At 49.1% G+C, this 23,389-nt stretch overlaps 1 protein-coding gene across 4 annotated transcripts in view; it reads left to right on the top strand.

Moving 5' to 3' along the window:
- The window catches only part of PCNX3 (pecanex 3), a 75,293-nt gene that overhangs the window by 1,539 nt on the left and 50,365 nt on the right, over positions 1–23,389 (top strand). For all 4 annotated transcript variants that reach the window (XM_061606648.1, XM_061606649.1, XM_061606652.1 and 1 more), the window contains exons 2-10: positions 5,934–6,127; positions 7,318–7,420; positions 7,927–7,966; positions 8,588–8,683; positions 11,715–13,016; positions 16,729–16,858; positions 16,969–17,138; positions 18,451–18,547; positions 21,303–21,438. In XM_061606648.1, the coding sequence (XP_061462632.1) occupies positions 5,934–6,127; positions 7,318–7,420; positions 7,927–7,966; positions 8,588–8,683; positions 11,715–13,016; positions 16,729–16,858; positions 16,969–17,138; positions 18,451–18,547; positions 21,303–21,438 (2,268 nt within the window). The remainder of the gene's footprint in view (positions 1–5,933; positions 6,128–7,317; positions 7,421–7,926; positions 7,967–8,587; positions 8,684–11,714; positions 13,017–16,728; positions 16,859–16,968; positions 17,139–18,450; positions 18,548–21,302; positions 21,439–23,389) is intronic.

The raw sequence follows: 23,389 nt of genomic DNA, 5'->3' as shown, positions 1-23,389 counted from the left end.
TTTTCTCTATTTGGACTAGTTTCTCACTCTTATGGCTTTCAAGCAATGCCTTCCAAATGCTTGCTTAAGGAAATCTGAGTACTTGTCTCTCAAGAGTCATCCAGGGAAGAAGCTGGTCTGTTAACTCTCATAGTATCATAGACTTGGAGGTCATTTAGTCAAATCGCCTGCTCAGTACAGGATCTGCACTCCAGGATGCGACTATGGCCCCCCTGACAGATGGTTGCCCAACTTCTGCTTAAATATCACCCATAAAGCACAGCCCACCAGCTCCTGAGGTGGTCATTCCTGCTGTGAAACAGCTCTTGCTGTTCGAGAGTTCTTCCTAATGTTTAGCCAAAATCTGTTTCCCTCTAATTTCCACCCATTTTTATTAGTTCCACTCTCTGGAGTAACAGAGAGGACAAGTCTGTCCCCATCTCCTTTTGCTTGATGTCTCTTCAGATATTTTTAAAATGCTGCCATGCCTCCCCTCAATTTTCTCTTCTTGGCACCAAACACATTCAGCTTTTTCAGTAGTTTGTCGTTGGGTTGGTTTCCATCCAAACCCCTCGTTGGCCTGTCACAAGTTTTACAAGCAAAAGCCAGACTTTGCTCTTGGTGGTTCCAGCAGATAAGAAATACTGCTGTGGAAATGAACAGACGCTCTGAGGGCTGAAATGAGATATAGGGTGGGGGTGATAGGCACTACAAAGTATGGGGAAGTGCTTGCTTGTTTACCTCTGCCCCCAACTGCATGGTTCTAGCGAAAAGCACCCCATCTGTTATGCACTTGGGCAGGGAAGTTGCCATTGGTGAAATAGCTGTGGTGGTGGTGGTTCCTGGGACCGTTCACGTAAGAGCCCTGCTGGATCAGACCAGCATCCTGATTCAGCGACACCCTGCCACTCTTGCCCAGCCATTCCGTCAGGATCCAGCAGAGGGAGTGATGGAAAGCCAGGTCTGTTCCACCAGCTCTCCTGAAAAGACTGACTCCATTTGCCCTCTCCCCTCCCTGAACTGCTTCCATTCCAGCTGATTGTTTTTTATCTCCCACCTTTCCTCCAAGGAGCTCAGGGTGGTGTATGTGCTTCTCCCCCACTTTATCCTCACAACAACCCAGTGAGGTAGGTTAGGTTGAGAGACCGTAATTGGCCCACGGTGACACGCAGTGAGCTTCATGGCTGAGTGAGGGATTTGAACCCTGGCCTCCTGGGTCTAACCACTGGACTGCACTGGCTCTCAGTTATTACACAGTTGGTACCTGAGTTTATTTGTTTTCCTCTTCCTCCCTTTTCCTTTTGGATTTGTTTTTTATTGAATGTTTTTATTGAGCTGTTCTGGGAGCCTTTTTGAAGACTGAGGTAAAAAAGCTTTAGATGAGGTGTGGGATGAATCTATGGCCTTTCCAACTCCCATCAGCCCCAGCCACATGGTTAACAAACAGAAGCAGAAAGCAGGAATAAATGGACGGTTCTCCCAACTGGAGTGATGTAGAAAGTGAACTCCCTCAAGGATCGGAATTGGGACCTGTGCTCTTAACTTGCTCATAAATAATCTACAGTTAGGGTTGAGTGGGTGGCCAAGTTTACTGAAGATACTAAATTGTTCAGGGTTGTTAAAACAAAAAGGGATTGTGAAGAGCTCCAAAATTGAGTGAATGGGTAGTAAAATGGCAAATGCAATTCAGTGTAAACAAGTGTAAAACGATGCATGTTGGGGCAAAAAAATCTTAATTTTATGTATATGCTCATGGGGTCTGAACTGGCGGTGACTGATCAGGAAGGAGACCTTGGGATTGCAGTGGGTACCTTGATGAAGATGTCAAACCAGTGTGCAGCAGCTGCGAAAAAGGCAAATCCATGTGACAATCATTAGGAAAGGAACTGAAACAAAACTGCTGATAACATACAGTTCTATGCTGCAACCATACTTCTGGTTGCCTCAGCTCAAAAAGGATGTTGTAGAGTTGGAAAAGATTCAGAAAATGTAATCAAAATATCAACGGGGTGGAGCAACTCCCCTATGAGGAAAGATTACCGCATTTGTGGCTTTCTGGTTCACAGAATAGGTGAGTAAGAGGAGACATTATAGCGGTGTATAAAATTGTGCATGGTGTGTAGAAAGTGGACAGAGAGAAGTGTTCTCCTCTCATAACACTAGAACTCTTGGGCATCTGATGAAGTTGAATGTTGGAAGATTCAGGACAGACAAAAAAAAGTACAGCAGGATCCTGTTATCATAATGACCAACCAGACAGAAGTCTGTAAGTGGGACCTGAGCATATCTGCACGCTCCCCACTTGTGATTCCTAGCAACTGAGATTCAGAGGCAAACTGCCTCCAACAACGGAGGGAGAATATAGCCGTCGTGGCTGGTAGCCATTGATGACCTTCTCCTCCATGTAATTGTCTAATCCTCTTTTAAAGCCATCCAAGTTGGTGGCCATCGCTGCCCCTTGTGGGAGTGATTCCATGCACTGTGTGTAGAAGGACGTTGTTTTGTCTGCCCTGACTCTTCCCACATCCAGCTTTATTGGACTCTAGAATTACCCACTTTCTCCACCCCATGCGCAATTTTATAAACCTCTCTCATGTCCCCACTTCCTTGGGTGTTTACTGTATTATCACGTTTAGCCCTGAGGAGAGAAGGGCAAAGCAGAAAGAGAAAGCAGAAGATCTCACGCCAGTGGCCCATCCAGGCCAGCGTCCTGTTCCAAAGTAAAATCTAATGCAGGGGTGAGGAACCTTTTTCGGCTCCAGGGCAACATTCCCTTCTGGGAAAGCTCCCAGGGGCCACTTGCCAGATGTAAATTTTACCTTTGTATAATACTTCATGGACGCTCTGTAAGAATAGTCATCTCTAATCCTCACCTCCCGCTAACCACCCCCCTAGAATTCCCATGTTTCTGTAAGCAATTTCTGTAGTACCAAGGAGACTGCAGAACTGCCAGACTCAGTCACTTCAATGGGTCTACTCGAGTAGGACTAACATTGGGTACAACCCAGAACATTTTGCCCAGGTGCCCTGCCAAATGAGGTGAGATGGGTACTTATTAAGGGAGAGGATCTTTTCGACAGTGGTGCCCCATTTTGGGGATGCTCTCCCTGGAGAGGCTTGCCTGGTGCCTGCGTTGTCATCTTTTGATTCTCCCAGGCTTTTTAGTTGCATGTTTATTTAAGTGTGTTTTTAGATCCTTGACAATAAATGATTTTTCCTGTATGCTGTTTTCCCCCTAGATTGATCTTTATTCTGTTTTTTGTTTGATGCTGGTTAGTTTGATACTATTTTTAATAGTTTGATTTTATGTTTGTATTTTGTCAATTCCTTATTTTTGCAAACTGTCAAGAGGACTTTGTTGATGAGCAGTATAAAAATGTTGTGCATAAATCATAATAAAAAGTGGCCAAAACTCCTGGGAACCTTGTTTACTGTGTCAGGCACACAGTTCGCAGCTGCTCCTTGCCAAGGGTCTGAGAGTCATTGCGGGGAAGATGCCACTTGAAACTGGGACTGTAAATGGAGCCAGAGAGCTGGTGCTTGGGGTGGGGGAATCCTAATTGTTTGGGCATCTGTAAATGGCTAGTGCTGGCTGGTGCCCAGCAGCTTTGATTCCCCCACTCCCAATCTCTGCACAAGGGTGAATCCTGAAGGATTGTTTGTGCTGCTTAGGAGGTTGAAATATATTCTCCCAGCAATATTTTTGATAAAGTTTGGAAAGTCTATGCTACTTCTGAACTTGCTTTTTCAGTGCTGCCAGTCAGTGTAGGCAGTCCTGAGCTAGATGGACCAGTGGCTTGACTCAGTACAGGGCAGCTTTCTATGTTCCTCTTGCTATGGGGTAGGGCTGTAATTCAGCAAAAGATCATCCACTTTGCAGGCAGAAGGAAGGTCCCAGGTTCCTTCCTAGTATCATCAGGAAGGGCTGGGAGAGAACCTCATCTGCAGCCCCACAGAGTCCCCGCTAGTGAGTGTACAGCAACCTTTTCCCCCATACAGACCACTTGAAAATTGCTGACAATCTTGGCAAACTGATTTTTCTGCCTGTTGTAGCCATTGTCATGCACTGTGCTGTGTGATTATTAACTGTATTTTTACAGACATTCGGTGGACCATCTGAATGAAGCTCACGGACCACTGGTGGTCCGCGGACCACAGTTTGGGAATCCCTGGTGTAGTCTAGACAGTACTGAACTAGATGGGCCAGTGGTCTGACTCGGTGTAAGGCAGCTTTCTGGGTTCCTAAAAAGAAAAGGAAGCCTCCTCCCTGCTTGCAATTGGGTGGTTAAAAGTCCTGGGACTTGGGTATGTGGGCTTACATGGCCGCAGCCAGGTGAGCTGGAATGCATGTGCTCTGCTAGCGGCTCTTCTTTGTGTTGTGGCACTTGCCTTACTTCAGCCCTTCCTCCTAGAGGCTCTCTAGGGAAGGAGCAACAATGGCTCCAAAGACTGAGGCCAACTCTGTGCTCCATTAGAAACAGAGGGAAGTCTCCACCCCTGGGCTTCTGGCATTCATCCATAAGAGCGCCACTTAACGATGGCTAGGTTTCTCTCGAGTCACTGTTGCGAAGCATGTTTGGGGCGAGGTGTAATGGGGTTACTCAGGTGTGGGATTTCAACGGCCCAATCAAGAATGTGGCCGATGATGCATTTCTGTTCATTCTTTCCAGCTCTGGGACTAAAATAGGCCCGTTAGCAAAGTGCTGCTGCTGAAAGCAAATTGCTCATCGGGGTCCTGTTTGGGTGTTGACACTGCAAGTCTGCAAAGCAAAACCCTCAATCTGTTCAGAAGAGTCTTTGCACTAAACTGGGGGTTAAGAGAAGAGAAATGGAATCTAGGTGTCTGGTTCAGTGTTGTCAGCTCTGACTGGCAGCGCCTGTCCCGTTCTCAGATCTTTCTCATCTCCTTCTACCTGATCCTTTGAACTGGAGATGCTGGGAACTGAAAGTGGGTGCTTCTTGCTCTCTGGCTGAGCTGTGATTCCCTCTCTCTGGACCATTCCTCTCTCCCAGATCCTCCCTTCCTATTAACCTTATAGATCTCTCTCAGATGCAGTCTCTGGGGTGGGTCTCTCCTCGTACTCTCAGGCCTTTGAAAAAGATAATTGTGCGATACTTTCTCACAGTTAAAAGATTGTTTTGCTTTGAATACCTGTGCCTGAAAAAGAGTTCTGTGTAAGTCTGAAGCCTGCTTCCACCATTCTGAAGGTGAATTGGTTTCAGAGAGGAACTGCATCAACTAATCGGTATTAGTCTGGTAGTTACAAGGTGCAGATCTTCAGGTGTGCTTGTGATTCATTTTCTGTTGTGGAAAGAGCAGGTGCCGCGTGTGTGTGTTTTATACAACCTGTGCTGGACTTGAGGCTCTCAGAAGATTGGACTACTGCAGTGCACTTCATGTGTGGCTGCCTCTGAAGATAGTCCAAAGGTTGCAGCAAAAGGTGCCCAGCTATATGCTAGTGGGGGCCAGAAAATCTGAATGCATGGCTCTGATCTTTGTGCCATTGCATTGACTACCAATAAGCTTCTGGGCTCAATTCAAAGTGCTGGTCTTAACCATTCAAATCCTAAATGGCTTGGGACCAGCTAATCTAATTGTTTGTATGCTAAACATCTGATTCTTGAGTGTTTGCTCTTCAGATCAATTAAGTTGGTGTGTGCAAGAGACAGGGCCTCCTCAGTCATAGCTCAAAAGCTGTGGAACACTCTCCTGATTGGCTTGTGCCTTGTCCCTTCATTCAGGCAAGCTTTGAAGATCTTTTTCTTCACTGCTCCCTTTAATCTGAGATGATAAAAAGCTGCAGCGTGCTCAGAATGATTTATTGACTCAACTGTTCTGTCCACCCCTTCTTGTGGGGTTTGCTTCGTGATGGCACCGTACCGAAAAGCGGCTTGGAAATACTCTTAATTCAATGCTTTTTTAAATATGCAGCCTCCTCATTCTTCTTTGGTAGGTGATGCCTCCCAGCATCGTGGTGGCAGGTGTGTACTGCGTGGTCGTTGCCACCTTCTTCACCGCCGTCAAGACCGTCAACTACCGCCTGCACACCATGTTCGACCAGGGTGAGATCGTGGAGAAGAACTCGGCGCTGGCGGAGGGTGCCAAGGGCGAAGATGGAGCTGCAGCTGACGGGGGGAACTTGGCCAGGTGTGTGTGTGGGGGGGCTGGGGTGCATCGGGGCCTGTTTGGGTTGGGTGTCTTTGTCCACTTGCACCGACCACATTTACTCTTTCTCTGTCCTGTAGCGCTGCCTTCTGGGCTGTGGCAAGAAAGGTCTTGTCTTTGTCGTAGCAAAGACACAGCACAACAGGAAAAGGGGTTGGAAGGGGGCAGGAAGCAAACTCAGGCACCAGGGTCTTCGTCTGCAGAGTTCTTGCCCTGACTAGCTGACTACCTGACTAGCTGTAGTGGGAGTTGTTCAAGCAGAGGAGTAGCCAAAGTTGCTGGTTTCTCAGATGAGCCGATGGAGAGGCCCTGCAGTCCCGGCCCTCTCTCTGTCGTAGCCTGGTGGAGATTACCTGTTACCTTCAGTCAGGGGTGATGAACCTGTAGGGGCCCTCCAGATATTGGGTGGTTTCAGTTTCCGTCAGCCCCGGCCCGCTTGGCCAGCAATCGGGGATGTTGTTTGTTTAGCCTTGTGTGAATTTATTCCATGGGTTTAACGATGTGGCTCGTTGCTACACTTCGATGAGCGGCTTTGCACACTTTTGCTGAAAAGCAGGGTGGAATTTTTTGGAGTACAAATGCACAAATAAGTTACCAGATCTGATTCAGTAAGAGAAGCAGAACGTTCCCTCAACTGCAGAAGAAATTATGGGCAGGGCTGGACGAGGGTGGCTCTCTGTGTATATGTGCTTCTGTTTTGCCCAGCCGTGTGTGCCGCTAGAAGTGACAGTGTTGCTTAAGAACACAAGGACGTAAGAGGAGTCCTGCTGGATCAGCCAATAGCCCGTTAGTCCCAGTATCCTGTTCTCACAGTGGGCAACCAGATGCCCATCATGGGAAGCCCAAAAGCAGGATCTGAACGCAACAGCAACTCTCACCACCTGTGATTCCCAGAAACTGGTATTCAGAGACATGCTGCCTCCGACAGTGGAGGTAGAACCAATAAATCTCAGTTCAGGAGCCATTGGCCCATCTAGCGCAGTACTGTCTACACTGACAGGCAGCAGCTCTTGAGGGTTTCAGGCAGGGGACGTCCCCAGCCCTACTTGGAGATGCCGCGGATTTTATCTGGGACCTTCTGTATGCAAAACGTGCTGTACCACTGAGCTATCAATATTGTTTATTTCTTTAAATTTGGCCCTGGCTTCATTCCTCTCCCGCTCTCCTTGCAGAGACCCAGGTGGGGTGGAGATGACGGTGTTTCGGAAGGTTAGTTCCACACCTCCCGTGAGGTGCAGTTCCCAGCATTCGGTCTTCGGCTTCAACCAAGTCATGGTAAGAACGAGGAAGCTGTCTTGGGCTGCTTCTCTGGTGTGGAATGCGGGGGGCGGTGGTGGTGCTGGGGCTCCAGTCACCCCTTTCCTGGGACTTTGCAAAAGGAAGGATCAAGGGGACAGTGCTTAATTTGGAGCTGCAGAGAGCTGTCGCTTTCCTTGAAAGCTTCCAAGGAGAAACCGGAGTAGGAGCTGCCAGCAAGGCATCTGACTGAGCTGTGCTATCAGCTCTCTTCTCGTCTATTCCGGGATTTATTCACTGTGTCCAGAAGGTCAGGTGCCGGGCTCTCACCTACCTGGATCGTGCGCTGTAGAGCCTAGGATGAGCTCTGCTGGATCAGACCAGGGGCCCGTCCTGCTTTTCTCAGTGGGCAAGCCGACGCCTTAAGAGAGCCCGAAGCAGGGCATGAGCGCAGCAGCCCTCTTCCCATGGGGTTCCCCCAATTATCCCATTGTGAAAGAGTAATGTGACGTTTTCTTCCTTCCTCTTTTTTTTTTGCCTTCTAGGATCTGCTGCCCCACTTGGAGGACGGGGGGACTGTAAGAGGTGAGCAGTGTTCAGATCAAGGGGCGCTCTCCCCTCTGCCGATTCTGTTGTGAGCCATGACACCTTGACTTGATTTCAGTTGGAAACACTGGGGCGGGGGAGGTTGGCGAGGAACCCACTGGATATTTCTGCGCAAGGCCCCCTTTGCACCTGATCCTCGCAATGGTGCACACCTCTCTGCCATTTTCTGGTTGCTTTCCTATGCAAGTTTCCCTAAATAGGGGCAGGGAATGGGAATGATAGAAGGTGGTCCTATGGTCTCACATTCCTGAGGTGGGTGGGAGGGGGTGGATTTCTCCAGGTCTGTGCCCCGGAGCAGGGGGTGGGGGAACTTGCAGCCCTAATTTCCTAGGGCTGATTTCATATAAGCTGGTAGCAGAGAGGGAGAGGGAGAGGGGGGGGTTGTAAAAGAGAGGAAAGAGCTCTGACACTACTCACTACCTGTATGCATCTCCCAGCAGATCCCCTGCCCCCAGGAAAGTGGCCCTCAGTAGAATAAAAATTACTGCCTCTGCCTTATCGCAAAGAGGGCTGGCCCTATAGCTGAGGTGAGAGATGGGGAGAGTGAGGATTGTATGGGGCGGGAGAAACCTCTCACGCTCCTGTCACGTCATCCCACAGACATCAAAGAACTCGTGCGAGTGCAGGGCAGCAACAATGTCATTGTCACGGCAGCTGATCGGGACATGCTTCAGCGCTGTTCCCCTGAAAATTGTGGTAGGTCCCTGGTCGTGGTTGGCGGGGGGAGGAGGCAGGGGAGGGAGAAAGCTATTGTATAAGCACACGAAACTGCTTTCTAGTCCGGCTGTTTTTCTGTCTGTCCCAGTGTTTCTGCTCTGGTCGGCAGTTGGTTGCAAGGTCTCAGGTTGGAGGGTCGGAAGGGATCTCGACAGTCATTGGTCTGATCCGTTACCGATACACAAATCCGCCATTATGACATCCCTGCAAGGTGGCCATCCAGCCTTCACTTAAAAGCCTCTAAGAAAGGGAAGCCTACTACCTTCTGTGCAGCCTGTTCCACCAGCATACACCTTGTACTGTTAGGAAGTTCTTCCTAATGTTTTGTCAAAATCTCCTTTCTTGTAACTTGGCCCTATTGTTTTGTGTCCTGCCCTCTGGAGCGACATAAAACAAATTTGCTCCACCATCTGTGTGACAGTCCTTTGATGTATTTAGAGATGGCTGTCATATTGCCTCTTAACCGCATCTTCTCCATGCCCGAATCCTTCTATTTTCCTCATAGGACTTGGTCTCCAGGCTCTTCTCCATCTTGGCTACCCTCCTCTGGATGCGTTGGAGTTTGTCAAGATCTTTCCCAGCCCAGTGAATTTGGGAGTCTTTTTTTTTCTTTCTTCCTTTATATATAAACATATAAAATATACAAAAAAAGGTTGAAGCCCTCAATGTTAGAAAAAGAGAAACAGTGAACTAGACTGGTATTAACAACTCACCATAGGTGACCAGAGATTCCATGCAGGCGACTGAGTGGGCTGGCAGAAGAGGGGCAGATCACTCTATCCCTCCTCCACCAGCCTGCCAGGTTTCCATGCTAGCCACAATGGGAGGAAAAATCTCTTCCTCCACAATCAGCACAGAAATGCGGCAGCAGAGGGGGACCGAGTTATCCATCCCTCCTCTGGTCATCCACTTGGTAGGAGTCATTTTCTTCTATTACCAGCCTGTGTCTCCATGCAAGTCGCAGAGGAGGGGCTGCAACAAACAAAAAAGGGCGTGGAGAAGAAATTCTGTCTGCCTTTATCTCAACAGTAATGCTGCCGGCTAATTAAATTATTGAGCATAATGCACATAGTCCCAATATAAGAACATAAGAAGAGCCTGCTGGATCAGGCCAGTGGCCCATCTAGTCCAGCATCCTGTTCTCACAGTGGCCAACCAGGTGCCTGGGGGAAGCCTGCAAGCAGGACCCGAGTGCAAGAACACTCTCCCCTCCTGAGGCTTCCGGCAACTGGTTTTCAGAAGCATGCTGCCTCTGACTAGGGTGGCAGAGCACAGCCATCACGGCTAGTAGCCATTGATAGCCCTGTCCTCCATGAATTTGTCTAATCTTCTTTTAAAGCCATCCAAGCTGGTGGCCATTACTGCATCTTGTGGGAGCAAATTCCATAGTTTAACTATGCGCTGAGTGAAGAAGTACTTCCTTTTGTCTGTCCTGAATCTTCCAACATTCAGCTTCTTTGAATGTCCACGAGTTCTAGTATTATGAGAGAGGGAGAAGAACTTTCCTCGATCCACTTTCTCAATGCCATGCATAATTTTATACACTTCTATAATGTCTCCTCTGACCCGCCTTTTCTCTAAACTAAAAAGCCCCAAATGCTGCAACCTTTCTCTACATTTATCATTCTGAAGTGTTTTTAAAGTTAACCGCTCCTTCGTAAACGGATTGCTACAGGTGGTGGTCTCTTGAGCCCGCGTACCATTCACATGTTTTGACATAGTCACCATATCCAAAGTACAGTTCAACAGTGGAGGATCTGTAAGGGGATACTGATATCCTGGCAGCAGACTGGGAACAATTTCTGTGTTTTCATGATCAATGTATCCCTTCAGATATTTTAAGCATCTGTTCAAAGGTGTCACTGGAACTTTACGCTCTGCAGTCTTCTCTCTATAACGCAACTCCCTGCCCCCCAGTAAAACTTCTAGAAGATACATAAATAAGAGGTCTCAAAACTTTTTCACCCCACTTGAAAATTGCTGAGGGTCTTGGTGGACTGTTTAATGATTTTTCTGCCAGTTGTAGCAACTGTAATGTCGTGTGCTAGGTGCCGTATGGATTTTTAATAGCATTTTTATTGCCTCTTTTATTTCTTAAATTGTATTACAGTCTGTATTCCATGGACTTCAGTTTGTAATACAACAAATACAATACAAAAAATAAAGGAAGCATTAAAAATACAGTTGAAAGCCAATATGAACAAGTAATGCAGGCATGTCGCAGACCACCAACATGAAGGTCGTGGACCACTGGCAGTCCACGGGGACCCCATTTTGGGAATTCCTGACATAAGCAGGCAGATCTCCACATCTCGGGCAGTAAACACTGAATAGATGGATTTCAGTTTATGTCACTGATAAAGGCATGGGTTTTAAAATGACGTTGTTGCAATGAGATTTCCTCTTGACAACTCCTGCTACTGTTAATGACTTCCAGGTACTGGGTGAGATTTGCTACCTTCAGCCACTTAGCAAAGCATTGCTTGATAGATCAGTGGCCTGATGGTATAAGGCACCTTCTGATACCCATATTGTAGCTTCTCAAAAATAGGAGTGTATGTAATCCGCGTGCATGGAGGCTAATGTGTGGGGTTTTTTTCTGGGCACAGAAGGTTATATCCAACTAAGTTATACCTAATGAAATGAATGGACCTCAGTTATTCACATCCATTGTTTTCAATGGGTTTACTCTGAATGGGACTGACACTGGATGCAACCCAGAAATGCCACCTTGGTAGGAAATCCATTGTATTAGAAATGGCCTTAAAAGACTCACAATTTCCTTAATGTATTTCATCATAAAATCATCTCTCTACCACCGTTCAGCCCTAGCAACTCAGATGTTGCTCTTAAGTTCAGACTGTTACCTTGCATGCACCCATTTCATATGTTTTCCTTGTATCTGGCCAAGATCCCCACCAGCTAAGCCTGCCTTTGAATAAATGTCATTGTCCTGATGCAGTTTGTGTGCGTGCATAACGTTCTCCTGTTCGTCTTGCCCTCTCCATAGTTGGTGACGTGACGATGGTGTCTCTCGATGCGGAAGGTGCAAATAGCAGCCTGCTGCCCCTTCCCAAGCCAGAGCCTCCATCAGCTGGAAGGAAGCAGCTGCCCTCTCTTCCGGTGCAGACATCAACCCAGAGCACGGACTCCTCAGAACAGTCTCTCCCGGGTGGGGCGGGATCCCGGGCACCCCCACGCTGGACCGCCAGCGAGTCGGAGAGCATGGGCGACACGCCCCTGAGCCCCCTCATCAAGAGCAGCTTAAGCGAGGAGCTCAGCCAGAGCTTTCTGAGCCTGGCGTTGCCCGAGGCCAGCAGGCACGGCCGGCGTGAGAAGCGCTGCTCTGGAGCCGACTATCAGCCCCTGGAGCCCCGGCCGGAACGCCCCCGAAAAGCTGGTTCTTCAGACAGCTGTTTCAGCGGCACCGACAAGGAGACACCCAGCACCTTGAGCAGTTACCGCAGTGAGAAGACCAACTCCACCCACTTGGACAGCCCCTCGCTTGGGCCCGGCACTGGAGACAGGGTGCCAGGAGAGGAGGGGCTGCCTGGCACGTCCCCAACGCCCGATGGCGGCGGCGGTGGTGGCAGCGACACGGACGCCCTCTCGGACAGCGAGCTGCTGCGTTCCCCTGAGCTGGGCCTCATCGGGGAGCTGAGCTTTGACACACAAAACACTCTCAACTCCCTGGAAACGGTCAAGGGTGACACTGAGCTGTGGGACAGCCCTGAATCGGAGCAAGTGGTCCGGCCCAAGGAGCTGGGCTTCAAGGGCCGCCGGCGCCTCTCCCGCAAGCATGGCAGCTCCTACTTGCCCATGCGCACGCTCCTGGACAGCAAGGTGTACACAGAGGGCTTCTTTGCCGACGAGGACTCGAGTGACTGCAGCGACCTGAGCCGGGCCTCCAGCCTGCACTCCCAGCACCACTACAGCTCCGACAGCTCCTCCAGCACCTCCTGCTACTCTCCTGAACGCCACGGCCCTGCCCAGCACGACCAGCAGGGCCTCCCCGCCGCCGAGGCCAAGCCCCCGCCGTCTCCGCCCCCCAACGGCCCGCCCCAGCTGTCCCACTACGCCCAGCGCTCTGGGAGCACGGCCAGCGCCAAGACCCACGCCCGCGTGCTCAGCATGGACGGGAGCCACGTCGACACAAAGCCCACGGGCTGCCTCACCGTCTCCAAGTCGGATCTGGAGTCCCACGCGGGAAAGCTGACGGCGGAGCAGGAATCAGGCAGCACCGTGCGCAGCCAGTCAGCCAATCACTCGGGCTGGAGGGGGGAACTGCAGGCTGAAGGGGCCTTTGGTGGAGGTGGGTGCCAGCTATTCCTGGATATGGCTTGGCTCCCAAGGGGTAGCTCTTGATTCCCGCCCCCAAGCTCAGGAGTGGGGGAACCTGGGGCCCAGGGGCCAAAGGCAACCCTCCATGCCTCTTTCTTTGGCCATTGGGACTCTCCCCAGGCCCCACCCCCTTTCCCTTCCAGTCGTGTTTTTGCTTGGCTGGAATGTGTCCTTGAACACATAATGACTCTCGTTTGCCTGGATGGAGGATGGAGAGGAGTGAATGAGCGTGCGTAGAAACTAGCCCACTGTACAAAGGTAAAAAATACATTAATTGTTCCACAGACATTTGCCTCTGGCCCTGCCTGCCGCTAGGATGTCGGCCCAGAAGGGAGTGCAGCCCTTAGGCTGAAATGATCCCCCAAATTGGGGATCCTACCTCTCCTGAGGCCATTTGGTTTATTTTGATTGGGTCCACGTTGCCGAGAAAGGCAGGAGATGGGGTTGTATGCAATGTTAGTTCTTCTGAGAGTGGACCTATAGAGATGAATGGGCGTGACTGCTTAGATTTTATTTTATTTCTTTATTTTATTACATTTGTATACCGCCCTGTAGCCAAAGCTCTCTGGGCTATTTACGACAATTAAAACATTAAAAACAAAGATGCAAATTTAAAAACCACGTTTTTAAAAACAATTTAAAATATAGAATCCAGGTTGTGAATGAAAGATAGTTAAGGTATATTAGTAAGTTAAATAATACAAAGATAAGTTGTAGACAAAGGACAACTTTTGAGTTGGCATGGAGGAGCCAAAGTGATGAGCTTAGATGCATTAGTTTTGATGGGTCTGCTTTGGGTACGACTTGGTTGGATGCAACTCAATAGATTTTACTATAAATAAATAGAAATACACACGTGTGACATGGACAGGGGCTGGGATTCCCTTTCCCCTGAAGTCTGGAGGGACTGCGTAGTACAGTTCGTATTCCTCCTCTTCCAAGGGTAGGGAACAGAATCCATGGGGCTAAATGACAGATGGACAGTGTGTTAGGAGGGCAGCCTCCTGTGTGTGTGTTTTAAGGCAGGGATGGGGAGCCTTCTTCACTCTGAGGGCCCAGCCTCTTTTGGTTGACCTTACAGGGCTGGATGCCAGTGGTGGGCGGGGCCAGGGGCAGAAGTGGGTGGAGCAACAAATGTGAATGTACGGTACATTCTACACACCCTTCTCTATCCTCTGTCGAGATGAGCAAGAGTTCAAGGACACAATCCAGCCAGGCAAAAACACTTGAGATGCAAAACTGATGGGTGTAGCCTGGAGACGGTTCTGAGGGCCAAATAGAGAGGCCTGGAGGACCGTGTTGGTCCCCCAGGCCTGGAGTAAGGAATGCAGCTGTGGAATCCAGGGCTGTGGAGCCCGTACGCCAAACCTTCGACTCCGACTCCTCTATTTTTCTACTGTCCGACTCCGACTCCACCCAAAATTGCTTCCGACTCCACAGCCCTGGAAAGGGCTGTAAATGTCTTTTTAAATTGGAAGCTCTTGTGGGAGCATTTTTATCGCGGCCTGAATACGCGCTGATCTTGGCATCACAGCATCTGTCTTCATCTGGGTCCTGTGTCATACACTGACACACAAAATGTTTTCCATCCTGAGTTACGGTGAAATGCTCAACTACAGCTGACTTCATGGGAAGCTTCTTTGACATTTTGAATTTCTATTTTAAAAAATGTGTCCATCAAAATTTATTTTGAAGCCGGAGTCGGTACATTTCTACCGACTCCACCCAAAATTGCTTCCGACTCCACGACTCCGACTCCACAGCCCTGGTGGAATCTTTGGGGGGCTGCAGGCTCTCCTTTCAGGGAAAGCTTAGGTGGCCATCTGCCATTATTGTAAAGTGGCTGGAATGTCTGAACGATGGCTCCAAACACGTGTGTATTTATATAGTGCCATCAGTGCACCAAGAGGTGCTTTCTAGAGTGCATCAGGACAGGTCCCTGCTCTGAGGAGCTTATAATCAAAATGCTGGTACAGGATTTCGTGTGGTTGTTTCAGTGTTTAGGATTAGTTCCAGGCTTAGTTTTACCTTTGTATGGAAAGATTTATAGCCCACCCTTCATTAGGTAAGTACTAATGCCAGGGTTGGGTTTAAAATAAATGATAAACAACATTAGTAAAACCAAACCCAAGAAAAAGACTGTTCTTAAAGCAGAGAAAACAAGACAAACAGTTGATAGGACTAAAACGGTCACGTCCTTCAAAACCTAAAACAATCCTGAATTAACAGGGATGCCTTGAGTTGGTGCTGAAATCCCAGGGTTGTAGTCAGTGTTAGCCCTACTCAGAGTAGACCCATTGAAATTAATGACCATGGCTGTCTTAGGTCCAGTAATTTCAATGGGTCTACTCTATGGAGAGCTTGGTTAGATACAACCCCCAGTGTAGGGATTTAAGGGGGTGCGTGTCGCATGTTCAGAGTGGCAAGAGAGGGGGAAAGGGTACGTGGGGCCCTGGTAGAACCCTTCAGAACGTGGGGAGCTGCCTCATAGCTAGTCAGACCATTGGTCCATCCAGCTCGGTATTGCCTACACGTGACTGACATTGGCTCTTCAGGATTTCACGTACGTGGTGGTCTTTCCTTGCCCTACCTGGAGTTGCTAGGAGATTGAACCTGAAACCTCTTGCATGCAAAGCAGGGACTCAAACCACCGAGCTACCCAGGAGGTCACCCCTTCCTTTCACGCGCCCATTTTGGGCATTGCGTGTCTTATCCTTCGAGGCCCTTCAGTGTGAATCCTTATGAAAAACTAAACCTGTCAGCTTTCCATCCACTTGGATTCCCTTGACCTAGTTCCCTTTTGCTTGCACCCTCTACCCACAAATCGCAGCCGTGACCAAGGCCTCATTTCTTTTCCTGAGCAGCTTCACAGCCCCTCAGGCTAGTGGGAAGCCAGAGAGGCTGGTTACATTAGGGATTGTTTATATGCTGGTTTGGGGCCCAAAGCCCCCCCCCAAAAACAAAAACAAATGCCATATGAATACAAGCGACATATAAAGTCCAGTAAATGCAAGAACTCAGTCGAAACCATACAAAATAGCAAATCAGAGATAAAGTCTTAAATTGGAGATTCGTCAGTCACACTAAATATGTGCTAGGAATGCCAGTCCCTAACTCTGTGGCAAACAGACAAGCCCCATCAATCAAGCCTGTCCCTAGGGTATCCACCAGCCTTCTCCAGCCTGGTGCCCTCCGGATGATGTTGGGCTCCAATGCCCATCAGCCCCAGGCTGGTGTACACACTCCCTCCCTCTCCCCTGGGGGTGGGGCAGGTTCCACCAACAGGCTCTCGCCCTGGGGCAGAAGCCACTTCGTTTGCACCACCACAACCTACCAGCCAGCAGACAAAAACCTCTTCTTTGACCCCACATTATAATAGTCAGAGCCTAGAGTGGGAGCCAGTGTGGTGTAGTGGTTAGAGTGTTGGACTACGACCTGGGAGACCAGGGTTCGAATCCCCACACAGCCATGAAGCTCCCTGGGTGACCTCGGGCCAGTCACTGCCTCTCAGCCTCAGAGGAAGGCAATGGTAAACCCCCTCTGAATACTGCTTACCATGAAAACCCTATTCATAGGGTCGCCATAAGTCGAAATTGACTTGAAGGCAGTCCATTTCCATTTAGAGTGGGGAAAAATATATATAAATCTTCATCAGAGAGGGTCCCCGGGCTCTTCTCTTGCAGCTTCCACTGGAGAGGAGGGTGTGAAGGCAGACCGGTCAAGCAACATCAAGCGGATGCAGGCCATGAGGCGGCGGCATAACGCGGGCAGCAACCCCACCCCTCCATCCTCGGTGATGGGGTCCCCACCCAGGTAAGCCCCCCCTCCCATGTTTCCGTTTTCAATTGGTTTGGGCTTTGCCCAGCTGCTGCCGCTGCTGCTTCCGTCACCCCTCTGCTCAGCCACTGGGCCTTTCTCTGCAGTTTGCAGGATCTGCAGCGAGGCCGGGCCTTGTCGCACTCCCGTGCCCTCACCCTCCCCTCGGCCCTGCAGTTTGCCAGCTCCCTCCTCCTGCCACGCGGCGCCGTCCACGAGGCCTGCAACTTCGACGACACTTCTGAAGGTGCCGTGCACTACTTCTACGATGAGAGCGGTGAGCGAGGGGAGGGTGGGACACCCCGTGTAAATGAGGCAAAGCCGTGGGCCCTTGACCTCTCAAGCAGAGCCTCCCGTTTTAATTGTGTGTTTTTTTCATGGGGTTGCTTGATGGTGTGTTTTTCATAGTGGGTGTTTATATTTTCGGTTCATGTCACTGAGTTTTATACTTTGGAAACTGCTTAGAAGCCTTGTTATTTTGGCATTAAGTGGTACAATAGGGCCCCACTCATACGGCGGCTTACGTTCCGGACCCCCGCTGAAAAGCAGAACTCATTGAATAGAACGGTGCGCGATGCCCGAAAACCGCCGTAAAAGCGGAAGAAGCGCCGCTTTTAGTCTCATTGCGTCTAATTGAGACCGCCGCAGGGCCCTACTGTATATAAATTAAACGATTATAGTAATTCAGGAGAGCAGGCCTTGCTTCTGGGTTCACATGTGCTTTGTGGACAGGACTAGATCCCCTCATGAAGATCGTGCTCAGTGAAGTTGGGGGAAAGTACGTATGCATGCATGTATTTCTTCATACTTGTCATGTTATGTGTTTTTATGTAACTGGAAATAGAGAGACTGAAATAGCCATGTGCACAGGCATAGCTTTAAAGGAAGAGCTCAGTGGCAGCGCATTTCCTTTGCATGTCGCAAGTCCCATGTTCAATCCCTGTGGCATCTCCATGTAGGACTGTGAATGTCCCCTGTCTAAATGTCCCCTGGAGAGCACCATAGCTCGGTGGTGGCAGAACACCTGCTTTGCATGCAGAAGTCTCAGCTTCGATCCCCGATGGCATCTCCAGGCAGAGCTGGGGATGTCCCCCCCAAATCCTGGAGAGCCACTGCCAGCCAGTGTAGGCAGTGATGAATTAGATGGACTAGTGGTCTGACTCAGTAAAAGGCAGCCTCCTATGTTCCAGACAAAACGGGTCTCAGCAATAGCTATCCTGCCCAGATTTTTAGGGGTCTTTACTGACTGCCATTGCCCCACGGCCTTCCCTCCCCATGGTTTTTCTTTTTTTCCTTTGGGGCAAGGTCTCTGTAATCTCAGAGGGTTTTTAGCCCAAGGCTGTGTGTGGGAGAAAGCCGTAATGGTGACCTTGAATTTCGTTTGCTTTACATTAGCCGTAGTCCTTGTAAAAGAGGCTGTTTCTTGCACTACACGCTAGCAGCAGCAACCCGGTTTTGAGATGAAGTCGTGTTCTCTCTGAAAGTATCCAGGATCCGTTTTCGTGCAGGGTTTTTCTCTGGCAGGATGCGCTAGCGTTGGGAATCTCCTGTGTCCCATATTCCTACCCTTTTCCTTCCTTCTCTCCCAGGGGTCCGACGGTCCTACACTTTTGGGCTAGCTGGCGGCGGCTACGAGAACCCCGTGGGGCAGCAAGTCAGCGCGGACCATGCGACCACCAGTGGCTGGTGAGGCCTCCTTTGTCCCAACCTTGACCAGCTGACCAGAAATGCTGGAGTGGGTTTTCTGGAAAGCTTGGAGATTTGGAGAAAAAAAATTCTGGAAATTTTTCCGTTACCCTAAACTGATGGAGATCTGATTTAGCATCTTTACTTGATTTGTGCCAACATGGCAATGTGGGAGGTAGGTGGAGCAGGTGGGCCCATTTCAGCCCATGCCGCCTGCATGAGGGGTGTGTGGCTTGGGAGGGTGGAGCTCCTGATCCGTGGCAGCATTGGGCTGCTGGCCGTGATTTTCCCCACAGCCCAATGCCAGCATGGAGCGGAAGCTCCATCCGCCCAGCCTAAGGAGGGGCCCTTGGCCAGGCCCTAACCTGGTTGCATGCTGGCACAGAGCCTGTACCTCATATGGTTTTCCATTAGCCAAAAGCAATTAAATTTTCCCAATCAGTTGGCGGGCGAGGGGGAGGGACACCATTCAGGAAAGTGCTCTGTAAGGCTGCAATCCTTTATCCACTTACCTATGAGAAGTCCCCCTGAACTCAGTGGAATTTACATTTGAGTAGACATATGTAGGATTGCACTGTTGGTGTGGTTTAAATGTTATATTCAAGGCTGTCCTGGAACACTTTTTTTAAAAAATTGAAATACTTGTAAATCTTTTAAGACAGAACAGCTCCGATATCATACCGAGCCATAAGTGGCTTAAGTCCATTGATTTCAGTGGGTCTACTCTGAGTATGACTAATGTTGGATGTCGCCCATTATTTAGATTTGAAGGGGGGTAAATGAAGGCACAGAAAAGACTGATTTTTAGCATGTTAAAGATTTACATGCAAAAGCTGTATGCGTTAGGATATGTGCTTCCTGGGAGGGGCGCCTGAAAAAACGTACCTGGAACTTTGATTTTTAGATTTGCCAGGTATTGGGTTGTACCCAGCTAAGTCTTATACTTGGACTAGGCCCATTGGAACGAATGGGCTTAAGTTAGGTTGTGTCCATTAATGTAGTGGATCTACTCTTGAGTAGGACATACATTGACTCAACCCAGTGTGTCCATTCAAGTCGCCTAATTTGACTGGCATTCGTTATATGTTAGTAAGTATTATGAAACTCTGCATTTCCATAAATGCTGCCCTGGGCTCCTTTGGGAGAAAGAGTGGGATATATGTGCATTTATTTAAATAATAATAAAAAGTAGAGGATTGTTTTTTTTGGAAAAAATAGCAGTGGGAAATGTTCAACCCACATCACTGCACTGTGCTCCATCACCAGTATTGTTATTGTTTAAATTTATATCCTGCATCTCTCTCTAAAGGAGCCCAGGGTGGCATTTTATAGAAATGCAGAGTTTCATCACAGTCATGGTTAACATGTTGGTAATTTCTCAGTCCTTGAGCTGAGAAGCTCTGGGCAGAAGGCAGGAGAGGCTGTCTTCTGCCCCGCTCCTGTCTTAATGAGGGCAAGAGATGGGTTGCACAGAGTTTTTTAGATGGGGCTGAGCTTGCAGGCCTTGCTCTGCCTCTCACAACCTGCCTTTTCTGCATCCCTCCGGCCAAATTCTTCACTGTGCAAAGCTGTGTTTGCGCAGCCAAAGGCAGCAGAGCTAGGTTGTTGCAAGAGGTGTGCCTTGCTCCTGTGCCATTCACAGTGGAGGGTTTACACCACAAGGAAGGCCACATTCAGCAAACTCCCTGGAGGTTGCCCCTGAGGTTTCCCAGGCACAGCCTTTGGGACAGGGCAGGCTCTCCATCTCCATGTAAACAAAATTGGCCCTCCCCTCTGGAGGGAACAGAGAGATTTCTGGGAATGGGGGGAATGGGGCAGACCTTGCTTGAGTGGGCATTGATATGAGCAAAGCAGTTCAGGAGTTTAAAGGGGGAAATCTGTCTTCTTGGCTCTCTCCCCCCGTGAATTTTTCTCAGTACAGGACGGTGAACATGTGGGTTTGTTAACGGAAACCCCTTGTTTTATCATAAACCCTCTTCCATTCTTTCAGCTTACTTTAGCCTCTAATTCGTCCTTTGAGTACTTAAATGAATCGGAGCCAGTGTAGTATGGGAACGGGCCATAGCTCAATGGGAGAGCATCTGCTTTGCATGCAGAAGGAATGTCCCTGGTTCAGTCCTGATGGCATCTCCAGGTAGGGCTGGGAATGTCCCCTGTCTGAAACCCTGGAGAGCCGCTGCCAGCCAGTGTAGACAATACTGGGTCAGGTGGATAAATGACCTGAATCTGTAGGAGGCAGCTTCTTCCTGTGTTAAAGTGTCAGATTGAGACTTGTGGAGCTCCGTGGGGGACCTTCGGCCAGTCGCCATCTCTTCGTCCGCTCTCCCTCGCGGGGTGGTTGTGAGGATACAGTAGGTGGTGGGAGTAACCAGGTGCGCGGCCTGGAGCCTACTTGATGGATTATGGACTTAATAAATGACTAGGTTGAAGTGACTTTAGGGACTGATTCTCCCCAAATAACTGATGGTGAGAGCCAGGTACAAGGAATATGTGGCCCTCCAGATGTTGTTGGACTGCAATTCCCATCAGTCCTAGTCAGCATGCACATTGGTCAGGGATGATGGGAGATGGAGTCCAGCAACTTCTGGAGGGCTGCACGCTCCTTGTTATGGATGTAAGCAAATCCCACAGTTATGGGAAATTCTGATCATGGGGGGGTCACTTTGTCATGCTGCCCTGGAGGGGAGTATGTGGCTCCCATGTGCATCTCCCAGCTAGTCACTGCCTCATTGCTGCTCTCTGTTTGCCTTGGCAGGGACAGGCACTCGCATTCCTCCAGCTTCAACTCCACAGAGGTGCCTGAGGGGACTCCTGCCCTCACTCTGCTGCAGCCACGGCCCGTGGTTCTCCAGGGCATGCAAGTGCGCCGGGTGCCGCTGGAGATCCCTGAGGTGAGGCTCTGGGAATTGGGGCGGCAACATCGAGGCTGCTTTGGGTCTCCTTGATTTGTAATTTTGTAAGGCACTTGAAAGTGGAAAGTGCGAAACGGTCGGGGTAGAAACCTGACAACAGCAAAAGCGCCACTGGGGCGCTGCAACAAAGTTGTTGCAGTGTGAAGTGCTTCTCTCCAGGGGTCTAGTCACTCCTTTCCATTCCCTCCTGCTTTGCTGTTCCCCCACATTCCGTTAACATTCTATGACTACTGAGAGCAATTCCCATTGGGCTCCTTTAGAGTTTCTTCCTCTACTTTGCTCTGGTTTTTTTTGGGGGGGGGGGTCCGTGTGCGTGGACACGCTTATACCCAGTCCCAGGTATATTTGGACCTTTGATTTCTCTGTTGGTTTTCTTTGGGCAGCTCTGGATCCCATTCCTGGCGATATCTAAAAGCGCCTTCTCAGTGTGAACCAGGGAATGGCTTGTCTGGACACTGTGGTGGTTCTTTCTCACCGTAATGCGTCTCTCCCCTCCCTCCTGTTCGAGCTGCTCCATTCCGTGCCCCCTCCCATGCGGTTTTCAGTTTTCTTCCCCTTTGTCAACATTCCAGCTCTGCTGATACCTCCCTCTTGTGTATGAATGGTATGCAGTGGGAGCTGGTGCCCGTTGGGACTGGTAGAATGAAAGGCAGGGAGGCCAGCAGCAGGTGTAGCCAAAACCCGTAACTGGCAGAGCCAACTCGTCATAGTTTTCTTCCCCTCCTCCTCCTCCTCCTCCCTGCTGAGTTCTACAAAGGGCAGCACTGAGACGGAGAAGCTGACAGGCAGGGCTGCCCCTCTGGGCTGGATGTAAATAAGAAGGCAAGCGGGGGGGGACTGGGGGCTGGATGAAGGCAGACTGAGGTTTATTTATTATTTATTTATTTAAAATATTTCTATCCCGCCCTTCTACCCTCTAATAGGGCACTCAGGGCGGATTACAAAAATAAAATCAAACATGTGCATAATAAAATTGTAAACGATAAAATCACAAAAACATTAAAATAAATTAAAATACATAAAATTATATATATATGAACGTAATTGTGATTGACCAAACAGAGGTTTTTATTATATTAACAAAACATTTCAGCTTCCGCCTTCATCAGCTGCTAACATCCAAATGCTGTTGCGAAGGTGGCAGTTATAGAGCTTTGAGGATGGAATGCTCAGAGGGGCTTCATTGACAGAAGCTAAGTAGTGGCGGTACCGTCCTCCAGGTTCAGGCCATGTGGTGCCAATGTGTCCAGAAAGTAAATCCAAAAGTTCTCCCTTTCGGTCAATGCTGCTGGATCTGCTGGCATCTCTATCGCTGTAATGGAAAAGTCCAACAGGCTGTGACCCTCGATGTTAAAATGCTTTGCAACTGGTTGCTTCCCTTTTTTTGGTCAAAATTGCCGACTTGTGGTTCCTGAAGCGCGTGCGTAGGTCAGTTGTGGTCTTTCCTACGTATTGGATATGACATCCTGGTCTTTTGCATTCGATGATGTAAACTATATTGCAGGACCTGCAGGTGATGTTCTGTTTGACGTAATATGTGCTGCCTGTCCTAGTGCTTGTAAAAGTGGCTGTCTTCCTGAGGTACACACAGGTGATACAGCGTTTGGAGTGACAAGGATGCTTCTGCAAATGAAGCCCCTCTGAGCATTCCATCCTCAAAGCTCTGTAACTGCCACCTTCGCAACAGCATTTGGATGTTAGCAGCTGATGAAGCCGGAAGCTGAAACGTTTTGTTAATATAATAAAAACCTCTGTTTGGTTAATCACAATTATGTTTATATATATGTATGTATATGTGTGTGTGTGTACACACACACACACACACACACATACATATATAGAGACAGTGGTACTAAAGGGGACTACAAGGGTAAAATTTAACATAGAGGCATAAAATCAGTGAGGTTGGTGAGGCAGCACCCCATTCTCC

Source organism: Rhineura floridana, chromosome 22, assembly GCF_030035675.1.
Source record: "Rhineura floridana isolate rRhiFlo1 chromosome 22, rRhiFlo1.hap2, whole genome shotgun sequence".
In the NCBI taxonomy this organism is placed as follows: Eukaryota; Metazoa; Chordata; class Lepidosauria; order Squamata; family Rhineuridae; genus Rhineura; species Rhineura floridana.
This window is presented reverse-complemented; position numbering and strand designations above follow the sequence as displayed.